We start from the raw sequence: 21,987 nt of genomic DNA, 5'->3' as shown, positions 1-21,987 counted from the left end.
ATGTTTTGCTGTATATATTCTCAACAAAAACAATCAAATTTAATAAATATAACCAGAATGCTCCTTAGAAGCCAGGATGGTGAGACTTTGTCTTACTTACTTTGGACACTGGGTTTCAGGAAAAACCAGTCGATAGAAAAGACATGATCGGTAAAGCAGGTTTGCAGAAAAAGGGAAACCCTTACTGAGATGGATTGACACAGTAACCACAATAATGGGCTCAAACATATCAACAATCATGAAGATGGATCAGGACCCAGGAAACGTTTCTTTCTCTTGGACATTAAAGAAAAAAAAAGTTTTTGTTTTTTTTTTTTAGGTCACCACAAATCAGAGTTGACTTGATGGCAACTTTCGTGGATTGAATTGTATTCCCCTCAAAATATGTGTCAACTTGGTTAGGCCATGATTTCCAATATTGTGTGGTTGTTCTCCATTTTGTGATTGTAATTTTATGTTAAAGAGGATTAGGGTGAAATTGTAACACCCGTAAGGTCACATCCCTGATCCAATGTAAACGGAGTTTCCCTGGGGTATAGCCTGTACCACCTTTTATTTCTCAAGAGATAAAAAAGTAAGGGAAGTGAGTAGACAGGGGGACCTCATACCACCAAGAAAGCAGTACCAGGAGCAGAGTGCATCCCTTGGACACGGGGTCCCTGTACAGAGAAGCTCCTAGTCCGGGGGAAGATTGACAAGAAGGCTAACAGAGGAAAAAAGCCTTCCCCTGGAGGTAACACCCTGAATTTGGACTTTTAGCCTACTTTACTATGAAGAAATAAATTTCTTTTTGTTAAAGCCGTCTACCTATGGTATTTCTGTTATAGCAGCACTAGATGACTAAGACAGCAACTAACAACTACAACAACAGAGAGCATGGCAAACACATGCCAAAATGTCAACTGGTGAATCTAGGTGAAGGGCAACAGGACTTTGTTGTACTATACTTTTTTGTAGGCTTAAAATTTTTCAAAATAAAAGGTTGGGAAAATATTGGAGCCTACACTAAAAAAAAATTGCTTAGATCCAAATACCACCACATGTCTGTCAGTTTGTTGTACTGTGGTGGCTTATGTGTTGCTATGATACTGGAAGCTTTCCCACCAGTATTTCAGACACCAGCAGGGTTACCCTTGGTGGACAGGATTCAGTGGAGTTTCCAAAGACAGACCAGGAAGAAGGACCCGGCAGTCTACTTCTGAAAAAAATTGACCAGTGAAAACCTTATGAATAGCAGTGGAACATTGTCTGGTATAGTGCCAGAAGATGAGCCCCTCAGGTTGGAAGGCACTCAAAATACAACTGGGGAAGAGCTGCCTCCTCAAAGTAGTTGTTGGATACCATCAACTCGAACCTACAGGACAGAGTAGAAATGCCCCACAGGGTTTGCAAGGAGCAGCTGGTGGATTTGAACTGCCCTTTTGGTTAGCAACCGCGCTCTTAACCACTATGCCACCAGGACTCTGTCCTCAAAGTAGAGGCAACCTTAATGACATGGATGCAGTAAAGCTTTCAGGACATTCATCTGCTGATGTGGCATGACTCAAAATAAGAAGAAACAGCTGCAAACATCCATTAATAATAGAAACACGGAATGCACAAAGTATGAATCTAAGAAAATTAGAAATCATCGGAAATGAAACGGAACGCGTAAACATAGATATCCTAGGCATTAATGAGCTAAAATAGACCGGTATTGGCCATTTTGAATCAATCATATGGCCTATTATCCCAAGAATGACAAATTGAAGAGGAATGGCATCATTTTCACTGTCAAAAAGAACATTTTGAGAACTACCCTGAAGTACAATGTTGTCAGTGATAGGATAATATCCATACTCCTACAAGGAAGAACACATTCTTCTTGATATAATCCAGCTTCTCAGATTATTTGCCCAGCATACAGATTGAATAGGTATGGTGAAATGATGCAACCCGGATGCACACCTATCCTGACTTTAAACCACACAATATCCCCTTGTTCAATCCAAACAACTGCCTCTTGATCTACGTACATGTTCCTCATGAGCACAATTAAGTGTTCTGGAATTCCCATTCTTCATAATGTTATCCATAATTTGTTATTATCCACACAGACAAATGCCTTTGCATAGTTAATAAAACACAGGTAAACATTTTTCTAGTACTGTCTTTCAGCCAGGATCCATCTGACATCAGTAATAATATCCCTGGATCCTCTTCTGAATCCAGCTTGAATTTCTGGCAGCTGCCTGTTGATATACTTCTGCAGCCGCTTTTGAATGATCTTCAGCAAAATTTTACTTGCATGTGATATTAATGATATTGTTCCATAATTTTTGCATTTGGTCGGGTCACCTTTTTTGGGAATAGGCATAAATATGGATCTTTTCCAGTTGGCTGGCCAGCTAGCTGTCTTTCAAATGTCTTGGCACGGATGAGTGGGCACTTCCAGTGATGCATCAGTTCCTTGAAAGATCTCAATTGGTATTCCATCAATTCCTGGAGCCTTGTTTTTCGCCAATGCCTTCAGTGCAACTTGGACTTCTTCCTTCAGTACCATTGGTTCCTGATCATATGCTACCTCCTGAAGTGGTTGAACGTCAACCAATTCTTTTTGGTATAGTGACTCTGTGTATTCCTTCCATCTTCTTTTGATGCTTCCTGCAACATTTAATGTTTTCCCCATAGAATCCTTCAATATTGCAACTCAATGCTTGAATTTTTTCTTCAGTTCTTTCAGCTTGAGAAATGCCAAGCGTGTTCTTCTTCCCTTTTGGTTTTCTTTTTGGTTTTCTTTTATCCGTTCACCATACTTATTTAATCTGTATACTGAGCAAATAATCTAAGAAGCAGCACTATATGAAGAAGAATGGGGCACTGGGATTGGAAGAAGACTCGTTAACGATCTGCATTATGCAGACGATACAAACTTCCTTGCTGAAAGTGAAGAGGACTTGAAGTACTTACTGATGAAGACCAAAGACTACAATCTTCAGTATGGATTACACCTCAACATAAAGAAAACAAAAATCCTCACAACTGGACCAATAAGCAACATCACGATAAATGGAGAAAAGACTAAAGTTGTCAAGGATTTCATTTTACTTGGATCTACAATCAACAGCCATGGAAGCAGCAGTCAAGAAATCAAAAGACGTATTGCACTGGGCAAATCTGCTGCAAAAGACCTCTTTAAAGTGTTGAAAAGCAAAGATGTCACTTTAAGGATTAAGGTTCACCTGATCCAAGCCATGATGCTTTTAATCGCCTCATATGCCTGTGAAAACTAAATGACGAATAAGGAAGACTGAAGAATTGACAACTTTGAATTGTGGCGCTGGAGAATATTGAATATACCATGGACTGCCAAAAGAATGAACAAACCTGTCTTAGAAGAAGTACAGCCAGAATGTTCCTTAGAAGCAAGGATAGCAAGACTACATCTCACATACTTTGGACACTTTACCATGAGGGAATCAGTCCCTGGAGAAGGACATCATGCTTGGTAAAGTAGAGGGTCATTGAAAAAGAGGAAGACCCTCAACAAGATGGATTGACACAGTGGCTGCAACAATGGGCTTAAGCATAACAACGACTGTGAAGATGGCCCAGGATAGGGCAGTGTTTCATTCTATTGTACACAGGGTCTCTATGAGTCCGAACTGAGACTCCACAGCACCTGACAACAACAACAACAAATCCAAATAAGCACTAAGAAACTATGTGAATTGTGTATTTTATTATTTCTCAAAGTAGGAAAAAAATTCACAGGGAGGCATTAGAAACTACTTTTCTCAATCCCTCCATATTTTATTTCCTCTCATCTCTCACCAGGGGGGCATGAGTGTTAAATGCTGGCCTCCTGGCTAGCACTCCACAGCCCAAGCTTTTCCCTCCAGCTGTGTCTGGGCCTCCACTGGCACCGGAATCTCCCTTGCCAACTCTCTCCTTGCTCTTGGCCAGAAAGAGCATAAACATGCCCTGGAGGATAAAAAAAAAAAAAAAAAAAACCTCTTGCCGTTGAGTCAATTCTGACTCATAGTGACCCTATAGGACAAAGGGTCTGTCATAGTGTTGCCAAGGCTGTAATCTTTACAAAAGCAGACTGCCACATCCTTCTTCTTCGAACTGCCCACCTTTTGGCAGACAAGCACTTAACCACTGCACCACCAGGGCTCCTTGCCCAGGAGGATACAGGGAAGAAATCTTATGGGGCCTCCATGGACTAAAGCATACTCCTGGAGGCTCTAAGCAACCGCATGCAACCCTGAAGAATTTCAAGCCTCTCCATCACAGATTTCATGTCCGTCTTTCTCTCTTGCTCTTTGATGATGTTTGTTAATTTTGAGGTTTTCTAAGTGAACTTTTTCCTTCTTCTTCTCTCCAACTTAAAGCTTTATGGTATGGGTTTTCTGACACCCTTTTCTCCCTCTGAGGAATAAACTCTGTCAAATGCCTAGGACTTTCCATCTCTCCAACCAGCAAGGATTTAGGACTACAGGACCAGAGGCTCCATCCTACTCTTACCCCCACCCAGCCTCCTTATTTAAGCTTAGACCACCCTCTGGGCTCAGCCACACCCCTGGAGTCAGGAGACTCTCCAAAACAGGAAAAGAAGAAAGAAAAGAGGGAAAAGGAAATGAGAGTGTGAGGAGAGGAGGGAGAAAGGAGAAATAAAGCAGAGCACATGGTTGGGTGACCCCATTTATAGCACCTGATTCCAAGGGCCACCTGCAGCTACCTTGGGTGGCCTGGCCTCTGCTCACAGGCAAATCACCCCCAACCAGCTGCCGAGAGAACAGAGATTGTCAATGGGGAGCATGCCATTGAATCAACAGTAATAACAGGTGCTGCTATAAAACACCTACTACGTTCCAGGCACTGAGCTAAGTGTTTGACCTTCATTCCTCAAAAATAACCCTGTAAAATTGGCATTCCATCCATTATACAGGTGAGAAAACCAAAGCTACAGCAAGTAAAATGACTTGGCCACTTCTAGGAAGCGGCAGCCCAGGATTTAAGCTTTCATCTGCCAGATTCCAAAGCCCTGGTGCTCATAAATAAGCACTAATAATCTTAAACTTTAATATGAGTAAGAATCACCTGGAGAGCTTGATGGTGATTCAGTAAGTCCAAGTGGCTCCTTGGAATCTGCATTTCCGCAAATACCCGAGTGATTGTGGTCCAGGGAGGCCCAGGGCCACAACTGGAGAAACATTGTCCATGGCCATACAGCATTTACAAAGCCTGGTTTCTGAGGCAATGTTCTCTAAGGCCATAGGGTTTTCTTGTCCTGGTCATTACCAAAGTAGCTTGACTAAAACTTCATTTTACCTTGGAATGGAGTCATGTGCATATTTTGAATATTTCTAACTTACTGAATGGGCCCAGACCAGGACTGAGACACACCTGGTTTCTGGATAATTCTGTATCTGTTGAAGTCTTGTCATCACCCCAGGTTAGAGTCAAATCAATTGTGATGACCTTTCCTCCTTGAAATCCTAATCCTTTCATTCCCCAGGCCAGTTTATCTGATCCTCTACTAACCTAGTTAGCTTCCTACTTTTTCACAACAGGCTTCTGGTGCTTACTTCCTGGCAGGAGAACTTGGTTAAGTTGGAAAGGTTTTATCTTATTGAGGGGGTGTCATGGAGTAGTGGGCTAGTTTTCAAGTTAGACTCCAGGAATCCTTAGAGTTACTGCTGCTGAGGAACAACATGGAGGAGGGGCAAGGAAAACGGGTCGGGGCAGGGTTCTGAGCCTTCGATTGGGTCATTGGCGCTCAGTGCTTTTTCATATACAGAACTGGGATTCCTAAAAGACTCACTTTGAAAAAAGGTTTTCAGTGCGTGCATAGATTTTTCAATGAAAAACTAACTTGAGCTGTAAAGTTTCACCTAAAGCTCAATAAAATTTAAAAAAAGAAGAAAATGTTTTCACTGGAAAAAAAAACTAGTGGAGAGAGAACACCAATCTAGGTCAGAAGGGTTGGATTTTATCCCAGCTGTTTTGTTCGGCCAGCTGAAACCCTGGTGGCGTAGTGGTTAAATGCTATGGCTGCTAACCAAAGGGATAGCAGTTTGAATCTGCCAGGTGCTCTTTGGAAACTCTATGGGGGCATTTCTACTCTGTCCTATAGGGTCTCTATGAGTCGGAATCCACTCGACAGCACTGGGTTTTTTTGTTTTTTGTTTTTTTTATTCAGCCAGCTAGCTGGGTGACTTTGAGGAAATCACTTCACCTTTCTGGACTTCAGGGTCTTCATCTGCAAAACAAATGGGTTGTTGTTAGGTGCACTGGAGCCTCAATTCAGACTCATAGGGACCCTATGTAAAAGAGAATGAAACACTGCCAGATCCTGTGCCATTATCAAAATTCTTGTTATGCTCAAGCCTATTGTTACAGCCACTGTGGCAATCCATCTCGTTGAGGGTCTTCCTTTCTTTCTCTGACCCTCTATTTTAGCAAGTCTGATGTCCTTCTCCAGGGACCAGTCCCTCCTGATAACATGTCCAAAGTATGTGACACCAAGTCTTACCATCCTCACTTTTAAGGAGCATTCTGGCTGTGCTTCTTCCAAGACAGATTTGTTTGTTCTTTTGGCAGACTATGGTATATTCAATATTCTTCCCCAATACCATAATTCAAAGGCATCAATTCTTCTTCAGTCTTCCTTATTCATCATTCAGTTTTCACATGCATATGAGGCAATTGAAAACACCATGGCTTGGATCAGGCGCACCTTAGTCCTTAAAGTGACATCTTTGCTTTTCAACACTCCAAAGAGGTCTTTTGCAGCAGATTTGCCCAGTGCGATACGTCTTTTGATTTCTTGACTGCTGCTTCCATGGCTGTTGTTTGTGGATCCCAGTAAAATGAAATCCTTGATAACTTCAGTCTTTTCTCCATTTATCGTGATGTTGCTTTTTGGTCCAGTTGTGAGGATTTTGTCTTCTTTATGTTGAGGTGTAATCCATACTGAAGATTGTAGTCTTTGATCTTCATCAGTAAGTGCTTCAAGTCCTCTTCACTTTCAGGAAGCAGGGTTGTCATCTGCATAATGTAGGTTGTTAAAGAGCCTTCCTCGAATCCTAATGCCACATTCTTCCTTATACAGTCCAACTTCTCAGATTATTTGCACAGCATACAGATTGAATAAGTATTGTGAAAGGATACAACCCTGACATACACCTTTCCTGACTTTAAACCATGCAGTATCCCCTTGTGCTGTTCAAAGGACTGCCTCTTGATCAATAGTCGATGTCTAAGTTTCCTTTCCCATTGCCATTAAGTTGATTCCAACTCCTAGTGGCCCTATAGGACAGGGTAGAACTGCCCCCATAGGGTTCCCAAGGCTGTAAATCTTTATGGCAGCAGACTGCCACATCTTTCTCCCACGGAGTGGCTGGTGGGTTCAAACCACCAATCTTCGGTTAGCAACCAACGGCACAGTGGTTAAGTGCTTAGCTGCTAACTGAAAGGTCAGAGATGCAAACCTATCAGCCACTCTGTGAGAGAAAGGTGTGGCAGTATGCTCCCATAAAGATTTACAACCTTAAAAAAAAAAGATTTATACCCTTGGGAACCCTATGGGACAGTTCTACCCTGTCCTACAGGGTCCCTAGGAGTCGGAATTGATTCCATGCAACGGTTTGGTTTGTTTTTTGGTAAGTTTCCTTTCAGCTTCCTGGGTGGCACAAGCTGTTTGTACTTGACTACTAACCTAAAGGTTGCAGCTCAAACCCACCCAGCAGCACTATGGAAGAAAGTCCTGGCAATCTGCTTCCATAAAGATTAGAGCCATGAAACCCTATGGGTTAATTCTACTCTATAACACATGGTCTTACGATGAGTTGGAATCAACTCAATGGCAATGAGTTTGGTTTGATTTGACTGTTCCTTTCAATAAACGCCAGAAGTTTATTGAGCACCTTCTATGTGCCAGGCCCTGCTCTGGGTACTGTGGACACAGGGGCTTACCAGAGGTGGCCCTTCACTGTTTGTAAGGAGAAGGCAGGCCCTGATAGGACAATTAGGGCAAAATGGAGACCCAAGAGAGACAGGAGCCATTCAAGAAATGCTTCCCAGAGGAGCAACTTGCAATGAGATTTGAAACATGAGAAGGTGTTTACCAGTTGGAAAACTGGAGAAAAGGCATTTCTGTCAGAGGCCAGGAAGTAGGACAGTCAGATTCATTCCAAGACCCACAAATCACACTCTGGAGGCGGAGAGATGAGGGGAGACAGGCCACAGAAGGCCTCAGGGTCTCATAGCTCATGCTATGCAACAGGACTTTTTCCAGTGGCAGAGTCAACTGTAAAAAGTTTTAAGCTGAAGAATAATCTGTTCACTCACTTCTGCAGTTTAGAAAGCCCTAAAATCCCATGATTCAGCCCGTCTCTGGCTCTCCCTTACTGCTCTGTCATTTGTGGCTAACCGATGTCAGCCATTCAGTGATGGATGGCACATCCTCTAAATGCTTTAATGCTTGGTTATTACTTCTCTAGTGGGGGCTGGGAATGTGTGTGTTGATGAGATCTGTATTATAAATTGCCTTCTGGGTTCTGCAGTCTACTTTCCTTTGGTAGAGAGAGGAAGCATACATCATACTTGGCTGTCTTATTTCATTACAACAAACACCTGTATGGGTAATTAGGACCAAGACTATTAAATTTGTGGTAATAAAGTCATGTAAAGCCTGATGATAGACTCTGTCTGCTGGAGACTCACTCAAGACCATCAGTCCACGTACTAAGAGACAGAAAGCCTCATAGCTTCCTGGAGGAGAGAACAAGCTATGGCTTTAAGAGCTGTGACTTACCAGGGTTTCACGAACATTCGTAAAGTAGTTGGAAGGAAGAAAGAGGGACATCCATTGGGTTTTTAAAGGTAATTATAAGTAATCTTGTTAATAACACTGATTCTAGTGTTCTCTGAGAAATTTTCTTAAATATGCTCCCTTCCCTATTATAAATTCTGTGCTAAATGAGGGCAAGCATTAAATACAGCAATTAGATGCACAAATACAGATATATCAATATGCCAAAGCACAAAAAAAGCCAGTTGCCATCGAATTGACTCCAACTCATGATGACCCCATGTGTGTCATAACTGTGCTCCATATGGTTTTCAGTAGCTGATTTTTCAGAAGTAGATTTCCAGATCTTTCTTCTGAGGAGCCTCTGTGTGGACTTTAACCTTTAACTTTTCAGTTAGCAGTCAAGCATATTAACCATTTGCACCATCCAGGGATATATATCAAGGTAAAAATTCAACTCCAAACAATAAGAATCATACTAATAACAGGAGTGGTTAACATATTATTTTGGCTTGTTATATGCATTAACTTATCTAATGCCCACAACAGCCCTATAAGAGAGGCTACTCTGATCCACACTTTGCACATCAGGAAACTAGGCCAGGTAACATGCCGAGGTACACGGAGCTAGTAAGTGGCCAAAGTTGCAGTTCACTCCCAGACAGTCTGGTTTCCAGTGTCCATGCTCTGAACCATTGAGTCATCTTATCTCAGGGAAACGTAAATGTTTACATGATTTGCTTATGTTAGTGTTGGTTAGTGTATATACCTGGTTTTTCAGGAATGAAATGTTGCTACTTACACTATTTTGCATTTAAACAATTAACAGCCACCTGTATACCAATAAAGAGAATGATGAAAAAGAAATCAGGAAAACAATACCATTTATAATAATAATTTTTTAAAAAAGCCCATTGCCATCAAGTCGATTCTGACTCATAGCAACCCTTTATAATAGCCCCGAAAAAAAATACTTAGGAATAAATCTAACCAGGGATGTAAAAGACCAATACAAAGAAACTACAAAACACTACTGCAAGAAACCAAAAGAGATCTACATAAATGGAAAAACATACCATGCTCATGGATAAGTAAGCTCAACATTGTGAAAATGACAATTCTACCCAAAGCAATCTAAAAGTACAATGCAATTCCAATCCAAATACTAACAGCATTCTTTAAAGAGATGTAAAAACTAATCATTAACTTTATATGGAAAGGGAGGAGGCCCTAGATAAGTAAAGCACTACTGAGGAAGAAGAATGAAGTAGGAGGATTCACACTATCTGTTCTCAGAACTTATTATATAGCTACAGTAGTCAAAACAGACTAGCACTGGTACAATGACAAATACATTGACCAATGGAACAGAATTGAGGACCCAGATATAAATCCATCCACCTATGGTCACCTGATCTTCAACAAGGGCCCAAAGTCCATCAAATGGGGAAAAGGCCATCTTTTTAACAAATGGGGCTGGCAAAACTGGATGTCCATCTGCAAAAAAACGAAACAGGACCCATTCTTCATACCATACACCAGAACTAATTCAAAATGGATCAAAGACCTAAATAAAATCAAAAACTATAAAGATCATAGAAGAAAAAATTGGATCAATGCTAGAGGCCCTAATACATGGCATTAACAGGATAGAAACAATAACTAACAACACACAAACTCCAGAAGATAAGCAGGATGACTGTGATCTTCTGTGCTCATCAAAAGACTTCACCAAAAAAATTAATGGAGAACCTACGGACTGGGAAAAAATTTGGGACTACTACAAATTTGACAAAGGTCTAATCTGTAAAATCTACAGGAAAATCCAACACCTCTACAACCAAAAGACAAATGATCCTATTAAGAAATGGGTAAAGGAAACAGACACTTCACCAAAGAAGACATTCAGGTGGTAACAGATACATGAGGAAATACTCCCAATCACTAGCCATTTGAGAAATGCAAATCAAAACCACAATGAGATACCATCTCACCCCTGCATTTAGTGGCACAAATCAAAACACAGAAAATAACAAATGTTGGAAAGGCTGCTCAGAGATTGGAACTCTTATGCACTGCTCGTGAGAATGCAAAATAGTACAACCATTTTTGAAAATGATATGGCGCTTCCTTAGAAAGCTAGAAATAGAAATACCATATGATCCAGCAATCCCACTCCTAGGAATATATTCTAGAGAAATAAGAGTCATCACACGAGTAGACATATGCACACCCATGTTCATTGCAGCATTGTTCACAATAGCAAAAAGATGGAAACAACCTAGATGCCCATCAACAGATGAATGGATAAACAAACTATGGTACATACACACTATGGAGTACTACCTAACGGTAAAGAACAATGATGAATATGGGAAGCATCTCACAACATGGATGAATCTGGAGGGCATTATGCTGAGTGAAATAAGTCAATCACAAAAGGACAAATATTGTATAAGACCACTACTATAAAAGCTCATGAAAAGGTTTACACACAAAAAGAAACAATCTTTGATGGTTACGAGGAAGAGGAGGGGTGGGGATGGAAAAACACTAAATAGACAACAGATAAGTGGAAACTCTGATAAACAGTAAGACTGTACACCATCCTAAGGAAGCCAGCACAACTTGTACAAAGCAAGGTCATGGAAGCTCCATAGACACACGCAAACTCCCTGAGGGACCGAATTACTGGGCTAAGGGCTGTGGGGACCATGGTCTCAGGGAACATCTAGCTCAATTGGCATAACATAGTTTATAAAGACAATATTCTACATTCCACTTTGATGAGTAGTGTCTGGGGTCTTAAAAGCCTGTGAGTAGCCATCTAAGATATTCCACTGGTCTCAGCCCTTCAGGAGCAAGGGAGAATGAAGAAAATGAAAGACACAAGGGAAAGATTAGTCCAAAGGACTAATGGACCACAACTACCACGACCTCCACCAGACTGAGTCCAGTAACCTAAATGATGCCTGGCTATCACCACTGACTGCTCTGACAGGGATCACAATAAAATAATAATAAAATAACAGCCAACATTGGTCGAGCTCTTCCTGTGAACAGGTTTGCCTATTAAGTCTTAAATACCTTCTAAGCATCATCTCAGTCTTTAGGACAGCCTTGAGAAGAGGTACCTCCACTCTTCACATGGGGAAATTGAAGCACAAATACATTAAGGAACTTCTCTAGAGTTATCCAGCCAGTAAATGGCAGAATTAGGATTTAAAGACAGAGAGAATGGATTCAGAGCACATGCACATTTAACCACTAAACTATCAGTCTCTAGGAAAGTCAAGAAATGTATATTATCAAGGAGGGCCAACTGACTCTCAAGACAGTGTTTGGAGAAGAGGAGAAACCCTGTGAGCAGACCTTGTTGATAGGGAGAGAGCCTCTGGCAGGAAGAGAAGTCAAAACAGAAGCAGGGAAGAGGGACATGATACAAAGTTGATAGTCTTTACTATGAAGAAAGGAGAGGAAATTTGTGAGGCTAAATATTCAATGGCAACAGACAGATGAATGTACTATATTGAGAAGCCAGTAAATATTTCGATTTCAGGATCTACAATTTCATGTGTAGTAACAGTCCATTTGTTTTTGCTTTTATTTATGTTTTAAAAGGATTGTCATTACCACATGGCGAGCTTTTAGTGCATGAGTGAGTTCGTGAAATGGAAAAGCAAAACACTTAACCAAAAAAGTTCAGAAGAGTTCGTAGAAGTGTTAAAAATAATCAAAACTCAATTAAATTTGAACATAAGGTTTATTCTAAGCAGTTATTCTATAAGCATATAGGGAGGCCATTTTGATTCCAGAAAAAGCAATTAATTCGAAGGCGTAGTGGTTAAGAGCTGTGGCTGCTAATCAAAAGGCTGGCAGTTCAAATCCACCAGGCACTCCTTGGAAACTGTGTGGGGCAGTTCTACTCTGTCTTATAGGGTCACTATGAGTCAGAATTGACTCCAGGGCAACAGGTTTTTTGTTTTTTCCAATGAATCTAGGTACAATGAGGCTTAAAAAGAGAAGAAGAGGGAGAAATATAGAAGATCAGCCATTGGCTAGTCTTAACATGATTGATTGAACTCTGCCCTCCCCCTTTTACTGAGATCAACTGGAATCAGGTCACAAGATGGTCTGGGGCCCTCCACCAAGCCATATCTTTTGAAATTCAAATTCAGTAATGGAGTTTCAAACAGGAAAGAAAGGATTTGCAACTTTGACAAGAGAAAAACCACTGGCAGGATTAATTTGGGTCAGGAATTTCTTTTTAGAGTGAGTATTTGATTTCATGGGTAAGAAAGCCCCCAAATCAAAGCAAGATATCTGCCATCAATCTCTCTTTGACAGAAGTCACGAAAGCAGGGATGACACATGAAGACCTCCACACAATTTATTCGTTCTTGTGAGATGCTCCAAGAGCTGAGAGTGCCACACTCTAACCTTGCCCATGGACCCATCTTTTGGGCTTCAGTAGTGAAAGTCTTTCAACCTGCATGAAACATGGAAGGGCTTCATGTTAAAAATTAACTTGTTAAAAATCAGCCTTCAACATTCTATTCTCAATACACCTGGTTAAGGCCTACCAAGTAATTCTGCCTGTGTTGTTGCTTTTAATGAATTCTGAAGTACTCCTTAACTGGGGGGAGGGAGGAGGGAGGGAAAAATACATGTTCATGAATTAACAATCAAAATTCCTTCTCATGAATTACTTTCTGAGAAGAGGTCACATGAGAAAGTGTTGTGCCTGTTCATGCAAGCGGGAACAGAGCAAAATCATCAGGTCTGATTCTTAAGCCATTTTCTGCCCATTTTAAGCAAAGAAGATCCAAATGAGTGGCCAGGAAAACAGTTTTAGCAATTTTCCTCCATCCATTGTGTGTTAAAATCAGTATGTCAAATCCAAAGGGAGGTAGGAGGAGACAGAGAGAGAGGGGAAAAAAAGAGATGGGGAGAAAGGCAGAGAATATGAAGGTTTAAAAAAATATCTGGGTGAAGAATAGAAGAAAGAAAAGGTATGGAACTCTTAGGTGGTGACTTTTTCACCCATTTCCTAGATGGTTTCACAAGAACGAATATTCACACTAAAAACACACCCTGGAACCAAGTGATAAATCTCCATCTGTGGGCTCAGGATGATAAGCCCCCTGCTCCCTCTGCCCAACTCAATAACAGAGACAAAAGAATTGAAAGCCCCAAAAGCTCCATGGTGTGGATGCAGATCAGGGTATCTCTACCAGCCAATTGAGGGTGCCTGGTTTTGATTTCATTCATTCATTCGACAGTTTTTTAGCACCCGCTTCTAACCAAAAGGTGGATGGTTTGAACCCACCAGCGGCTCCAGAAGAAAGACATGGCAGTCTGCTTCCATAAGATTTGCCTCTGACACACAGCAATCGGTTTGGTTTGGTTTTGGCTGCATACCAAGCACCTTGGTTAAGCTGGGAATACAGAGATGAAGAGGATGCAGTCATTGCCTCATGCAGCTCTCAGTACCATGCCTTGCTTCTCAAAGTGTGGCCCAGCAGTTCAGCATCAACTGGGAGATGGCTGTTGTTGGTTGCAGTCGAGTTGATTTTGATTCATGGCAACCCCAATGTGTGCAAAGTAGAACTGCTCCATTAGGGTTTTTAAGGCTGTGTGACCTTTCAGAAGCAGATCACCAGGCCTGTCTTCCCAGGTGCATCTGGGTAGATTCAGACAGCCAGTCTTTCCAGGACTAGTAGCTGAGAGCTTAACCCTTTGTGCCACCCAGGGACTCCTTGGGAGATTGTTAGAAATGCAAAATCTTTGGCCTCACCCCAGACCTACTGAATTAGAATCTACATTTGAACAAGATCCTGAATTGATTCTTATGTATATTGCAGTTTGAGAAGCACTGACTGAGTGGGTTATTGGGAGGCAAGGGGAATACTTTCCTATTAACACCTTCGTTTGTGACAAGTATTTAATGATCCCCTATAGTGTTTTTTTCTTATAGTGTATCAGGAAACCCTGGTGGCATAATGGTTAAGTGCTACCTCTGCTAACCAAGGGGTCTGCAGTTTGAATCCTCCAGGCGCTCCTTGGAAACTCTATGGGGCAGTTTTACTCTGTCCTATAGGGTTGCTATGAGTCAGAATCCACTCGATGGCAGTGGGTTTGGTTTTTGGATAGTGTGTCAGGCACAGAATGAGGAGCTGAGGTTACAAGGATAAGAGACTGAGGAGGTCCTGATCCCCTAGAGCTCATATTCTGCTGGGGAAGAGGAACAGAAAACAAGAACATACATGAGATCATTATGCAAGTAGTGCTATGAAGCAAGTGAATGATAATTTAATAGAAACCAGATGAGCCTATGACAGAAGAGTGGTTGGTCTCACTCTTTGGGAGTAAGTTATTTCTATTTCATATCTTGCTTTCTAGCACCGTTTTTTTTTTTTTTATCTTGCTTTCTACTCTAAAAGTGAAAGTAGTCACTGGTTCTACCTGAGCAGAGCCAAAGACTACAATATCCCATACTTGTTTCTTTTCTCCCCCCTTTCCTAATCCCTCTGCTCAGCACCTAGGCAATGAAACTACAGATGCCACCAAGCAGACATAATCACATGCACTAGCCCAAACCCATTGAGAAACTTGGGCCATGAGCAACCAAGCAGGGACTGATTAGCCAATAAGCAAGGTGCACACAGGCTTACTTGTACTTACTTACTAACCTGTAGTACACAATTTCACAGGTTAATCTGGTGAAAAACCCATTAAGCCCACTACCGTCGAGTCTATTCCAACTCATAAAAACTCATAGCGACCCTAAAAGACAGAGTATAACTGCCCCAAAGTGTTTCCAAGGAACAGCTGGTGGATTCGAACTGCTGACCTTTTGGTTAGCAGCTGAGCTCTTAACCACTGCACCACCAGGGCTCCATATGAAATCAGGCACTACAGATGATTAAGTAAACTCAATTAAGCCCATGCTCATTTTGCTTACTATAAACCCGTGGGTACCTTGCTTACTGGTTAGTCTGCTCCCGCAGCTAAGTATTTGGATGGAAATAAATTATAACTCCCAGAAAGAAGCACTGGTGCTTCCCTTCTTGATGGTGGGAAGAAGGCATTAGAGAATATAGAAGTGCTGGTAAGTCAGGTGTAACTTCCTATCCAGCTGTCTGTCCTCTTACATCATATCATTACAGTCAGGGGCAAGAGGGAGTATGATGGGGTTGAATGAGTGGAAGGGTGGCATACAAATAAAGACTTGACAATGGGAATATACCCAAGTCACTTTCTTCACCAACCCACTGGCCAATGACACAACAAAGGAACAACTATAACAAACTTAAGCCCTCTAATGATCAATAAAGCTAATGGTAATCAACCTACAATCAAAACCAGGATTAGACCTTAATTCAGCCTAAAAGAATGTTTTAAGCATGCACTTATATTCAACACGGATCCAAAGCCCCTGCAATTAGACCGACTTGAAAGACAAACCAATGATCCCCCAAAGAAAGAATATGGATAAGGCAGTAAGTAAAGGTTGGGGTTCAGATATTGCTACTCTAAAAGTTGTGTGTCAGGGAGAAAAAATGGGTCCAAGATGATGGTACCCTTTCTGACCTGTGAGCCTTGCACCAGCTGACACCTGTCATTATAGTATATTTAATGCAGCATATCTAAGCCACAGTCAAAGAAAAGGGCATTGGCTCACTGTTCCAGTTATCTGTTGCTACATACCAAACTATCCTAAAACTTAGTGGTTTAAAACAACCATTTTTATTATATCTCACATCTGTGAGGGTCAGGAATTTGGGGAGAATTCAGCTGGGTAATCCTTCGGCTCCAAGTATCACCAGCTGAGGTCATTTGGTGGCATTCAGCAGGTGGCTGGGTGATCTGGAAGGTCCAAGATGGCTTCTCCCCATGCAGGTACCTTGGCAGGGGTGGCTGGAAGGCCAAGCTCAGCTGGGCCCTCTCTCTCTTCATGTCATACCAAAGCCTCTCCATGTGACCACTCCAGCAGGGGAACCAGAAGTGCCAGAACTCTTAAAGGCCAGATTGAAAAGGGAAGGGGTCAGAGAGCCCACCTCTCAGTGGGAGAAGTGTCAAAGAATCTGCAGCCATCTTTAATCTGCTTCACCCACTGTGGGGTACATAATGTCTCGAGCACCCAAGACATAGATAGTTGAGGCCTTATTTCCAGGGCAGTATATTCACCCTCCCAGAGGTGAAGGGTGTTGAAGGCCATGTTGGAGGTGGTAAAACTCATTTGTCTTCATCCGTGAAACGACAGAATAGGAGAAAATGACAAACCTTGTATACACCTCTGAGAAAAAGTGGCCAGGGAAGCCCTCCCTTATTCATTTTCACAACAAAAGTTCAGCAAGTGATTCTACTAAGAGCCTGACCACTCTCACTGAGCACTTTACTCCTGCAGACATCCCTGGCCCCAGGTACCCAGACCCAGGGAACTCCAGGCCGTAACTGAATAGGTCAATAGGAACAATCAGCAGAATCCTACTGCAGGAGACTTTTCAAAGTCCCTAACACATAGAAAATTCAACAACTCAGTATTCAGGTAGTCTGAGCAATTGCACCCATTATAAATACTGCTTTCATGACAGTGATTCAGCTGACAGCTTTGAAAAAGATTTGCAAAGAGCCCCTTGGAAATAGAACATGGGCAACTTGGAACCATGAAGTGTTACGACAAGCTCAACTGAATAAAGATCTAAGGCAACATTGAATGACTTATTTATTCACATCCTGCTCCGTACAAACTTGGAAGAATGTGACACCTTCTAAATTGCTTCCCCTGAGCTATGCAACATCCATGGTGCATAGGAATGTTAGCAAAAGTTTTGAAAAAAGCAGAATGTTTCATAAAAGCGATGATCACAGCATAGCCACACTGATGCATCCACAGAATCCTGCAAACCATCCTTGTATGTCTCACAGTCATAAAGACTGAATGAGTGATGGAGATATCCAGAGAGGAAAATCCTACCTTTTAACCCTTCCACATACGGCTTTACAAATCTTTTTGAAAGGTCAACCCTTGCCAAGCCTTCGAATGGAAAACTCTTCACTGTGCATGCCTTCTAAGTAATTATAACAGCATTCTAATTTTACTGTCCTAGCAAAGTATTTCCTGATATTGTGTGGGGAGCGTTTGTGTTCTGATCATCACTGGAACAAATATCGCGGTTATTTTCAGCATAGCACTGTCTGCAGAACTCTGGCATGCCCGAGGGTTCCTGTTACAAGGTGGAACTATGCTCTGGAAGGAAAAACTATGGGGTGGTAGCAGTGTCTTGGAGTCCGGGGGTGGTGCAACAGTTAATGTACATGGCTGTTAACTGAAAGATTGGTGGTTCGAGTCCACCCATAGGTGCCCTGGAAGAAAGGCCTGGTGATCTACTTCCAGAAAAATCAGTCATTGAAAACCCTATGGAGCACAGTTCTACTCTGACACACATGGGGTTCCTGTGACTCAGAATCAACTCAGTGGCAACTAGATTTTTTTATTATTTCAGAACATCAGGAGAACAGGTACTAGCCTCTTCCCTCTCCCTTCCCCTCCATCACAGGCATATAGTTCTGGGCACTTTCAGGTGCTCCCCACTCCTCCACATGCCTAGTTACTTGTCAACACCCATTTTGCCGTTCTTCTTTCACATGTTTGGAAACCCTGGTGGCATAATGGTTAAGTGCTATGGCAGCTAACCAAATGGTTGGCAGTTCAAATCCACCAGATGCTCCTTGGACACTCTATGGGGCAGTGCTACTGTGTCCTATAGGGTCGCTATGAGTCAGAGTCGACCCAATGGCAATGGGTTTGGTTCATATGTTTACAACTCCACCCACTCCCCTCTCCCTCCACTTCCAGCTAGCACTTTTCACCGTCTTACTGGAAAACACAGACATTCAGCCTTGTGGGTTTTAAACAGAAAAATTTCAGAGTGAAGAATGCTAGAATAGTGGAATCGTGAACCTACAAACTCAACTTTGGATTCCAGCTAGCAGGAGCACCTCCTCCACAGCAGAGCAGAGAGCACCCAGGGTTCAGAACCACCTATAGCGCTGGGTAACATCCCATTGTTTATGTTCCTTTTAAAAACATCTTAAGAAAGCATTCCCTTCCATAGAGTTCCTGCCAGTGTGGTTCAATCTCAGAGAATCATTATAGCCTAATCATCATTATGACATGATAATATTTCAATTATCCCCTGTGCAGTCTGGGTACATTAAAGTAACTGTGAGTTCTCTTGCTGAGAGAAGTTTGTTAAAATCATAATGTGCATAAGATTTTTTCAAGTGTATTGGAACAACAAGGGGACAATTATTAGAAACAGCAGCATTTTTCAGAGGCTTCTCCAGCACACATTCAAAAATCCTAATCTCATTTTGTGAAGTGGAAGGAGGATTATAGCTGAATAATGGACCATTTGTTCTATTACAGTTTATGTTTCAAAGTGCTCTGTGATGCAAAACCAAATAGATGGGCTCCTTTCAGCCCAAATCTGCCACACCGTGGCCAGCAAGGTGCACTTACCCAACCTCACAATGGCACAGTGGGCTGCTAACCTGAAGATCAGTGGTTCAAGCCCACCAGACGCTCCATGGGAGAAAGATGTGGCAGTCTGGTTCCATAAAGATTAAAAAAAAATTACAGCCTTGAAAACCCTATGGGGCTGTTCTATTGTCCTACGGGGTCACTATGAGTTGGCGTCTACTCAACGGCAATGGGTTTGGGTTTAAGCCCTGGTTAACAGTACTGAAGTCTATGAAAATCCAAAGAATAGAGTTGACCCTACTCTTTGTGATCTAGTTATGTTGATACAGGCATAGTCACTGGTCTGCTGGAGGAAAGGAAAAGCAGCCATCCCCTGAGAATTGGTCCTAAAGAAAGGATTAAAAAGAACAAATAGAACTTTATATGCAAAGATGTTCATTATTTATGATTTAAAAAGATCAGAAACCTACCTACGTATCTGACAATATTGAAATGTTTGAGAATGGAATAAGAATAAAATGGAATATTATGCAGCCATTAGAAATTGCTGCTGATTATGTGACAATTTGTTTTTAATATAATGTTAAAATTTTGTAATGTTATCTATGCTATGATACAACTACATAAGTGCCTTTAGACAAAGACTGGAAAGACGGGAAGAAAATGGTATGTCGAGATGAATGGATTGCAGGTGCTTCATCTTTATAATCATTTCTTTTGTAGCTGCTGCAAGGATGATTATATAATAACTGAATAAAAATTTGAAAGAAAAGGAAAATTCTCAAGTGAGAAAATTCCATGCCAAGCAGAAAAATCAGCAATGCTTGGGATCATTTTTTCATTCTTCAGAGCAGCCTATAATCTTGACCCTGATGGAGCGAATGCACATATTTGGATTATAGGGTGGCCCCCTTCCTGGGATAGACTGTAATGTATGTTTTAATGGAACAGAAACCTCAGACTTTTTGATCTACTTCGGTAACAAATCTCAAATACATTTTAACCATTTGTTGGTGTGGTTTTTTCTGTGATAAATATTGTGCCCCAAAATCTTGCTAACAGAAAGTGACGCATTTCATCTCTCTCTCTCTCTTTCTCCTACCATACCCCTGCCCCACCCTTTCTGCAGTTCTGCTAAGCCAATATTCTCTAGAATGAGCACAAAACGAATCGAACAACAGCTAAACGAATCGAATAATAGCTTTCGTACATCAACATCAAGAAGGAAGACACTTGGAAGAAGTCAGAATACAGAGATGAAAATGGACAAGAGTGAACATCCACTTGTCAAAGAACCTCCTAAATCTAGATTGGCAGAGATGAGAGTGATTTTTCTGGAAAGAGACGCAATTGTGACTTAAACACCAGCTCATTGGAAACTGTCATTGAATGAGATCAGATAACATTCATGAGAAATCACATTCAGGAAATATTTTAAGGAAGAGAAATACAAATGTGCTAGAATTAACATGTAAAATACATATGTACTGAAGTTTGTAAACTGTCCTTTTTTAATTAAACTGAAACAAAAAGCTTTAACCTTTCAACACTTAAAAAAGGCAGTCAGTTCTAAATTATTCCTATCTCAATAGCCAAGAGGCTGATCAAATATTGTTTATTAAGGAAGCGTCTTAGGAAATGCCTTTGAATGTTTTTATAAGGGACATGACTTTTGATTCTCCATCTCTGCCGTTCATTTATTTCACTGCGTCATTAGTTAAAACGTCTCAGTTACTAGGAGATGGAAAGCTTCTAACTTTTCACTGAGTCTGTGTTTGGTTTAATCTGTTTGTGCAAGTTATTACTAAGAAAGTGTTTCTGACATATAGTATTATTCCATCAAGCTGTATATTACAGGAAGGACATCTTTACATCATAGGTTCCCAAGCAATATAGATTTCCCTGTGTTTCAGGAAACAGCAACAAGGAACTCTGAAAAGTATAGAAAGCTCATTTTCACCTTGGATGCTCACATGTAATATATAGGCTGCTATCAAATAAACGGTTTTTTCTAATACTCCCTAGTATATGCATAGGAATTTAATATACTTTATAAATAGGCATCTAAAATATCTGATTTTTTCTATGTCTTTGCCATACGTGTCATCAGAAATCCATATCCTTTATTTTCCTTACTGACATGCACTCATTTTTGTTAAAAAAAAAAAAAAAAAATCATGCCATCAAATCTATTTCTAAATGATAGTAAGTGGTACTAAAAATAAATGATAATTTAATAGCCTTAGAAATAAATGAAATATATACTTACACAGGTCAAAGAAACTTGGTAGGAGTGAGTTGCCTTTTTGTCTACTAATGTTGGCTTCAAAAACACTCAAATTTTTTTTTTGGTTTTTTGGCATTTGGAAGTACTTACAACTAACCAGCTGCCTTCAACAATGTTTTGCTCCCAGGCTTCCCCCACCATCACCCTCAGCACATATCCTGCCAAAATCCAACAACAGAAAGATATTTAATATTGCAATAGCCAATAGCCTAAAGCAGAACCAAAAAAACCCCACAGAACACAAGCTAAAAATGTACAAGCAGAATTAATCAGTGTAAAACCAACCATGTTCTATACCTGAGCAGAAGACATGAACACATAGAACGGCTTCATTCATAGACTCAAGATGAAGATCAAATTAGCATCTATCACTAAAACATAAGACAGAGGCTACCACAGGAGGTGATACAG

General features: G+C 41.1%; 1 protein-coding gene across 2 annotated transcripts in view; it reads left to right on the top strand.

Moving 5' to 3' along the window:
• LHFPL3 (LHFPL tetraspan subfamily member 3) overlaps positions 1–20,790 on the top strand; it is a 541,863-nt gene extending 521,073 nt beyond the window's left edge. For both annotated transcript variants that reach the window (XM_049893125.1, XM_049893124.1), the window contains one exon: positions 20,419–20,790. In XM_049893125.1, coding sequence (XP_049749082.1) covers positions 20,419–20,447 — 29 coding nt within the window. In that variant the 3' untranslated portion in view covers positions 20,448–20,790. The remainder of the gene's footprint in view (positions 1–20,418) is intronic.
• Positions 20,791–21,987: the final 1,197 nt, after the last annotated feature.

The sequence above is a fragment of the Elephas maximus genome, chromosome 8 (assembly GCF_024166365.1).
Source record: "Elephas maximus indicus isolate mEleMax1 chromosome 8, mEleMax1 primary haplotype, whole genome shotgun sequence".
NCBI lineage: Eukaryota > Metazoa > Chordata > Mammalia > Proboscidea > Elephantidae > Elephas > Elephas maximus.
The sequence above is the reverse complement of the archived record's forward strand: the minus strand, read 5'-3'. Positions and strand labels throughout refer to the sequence as shown.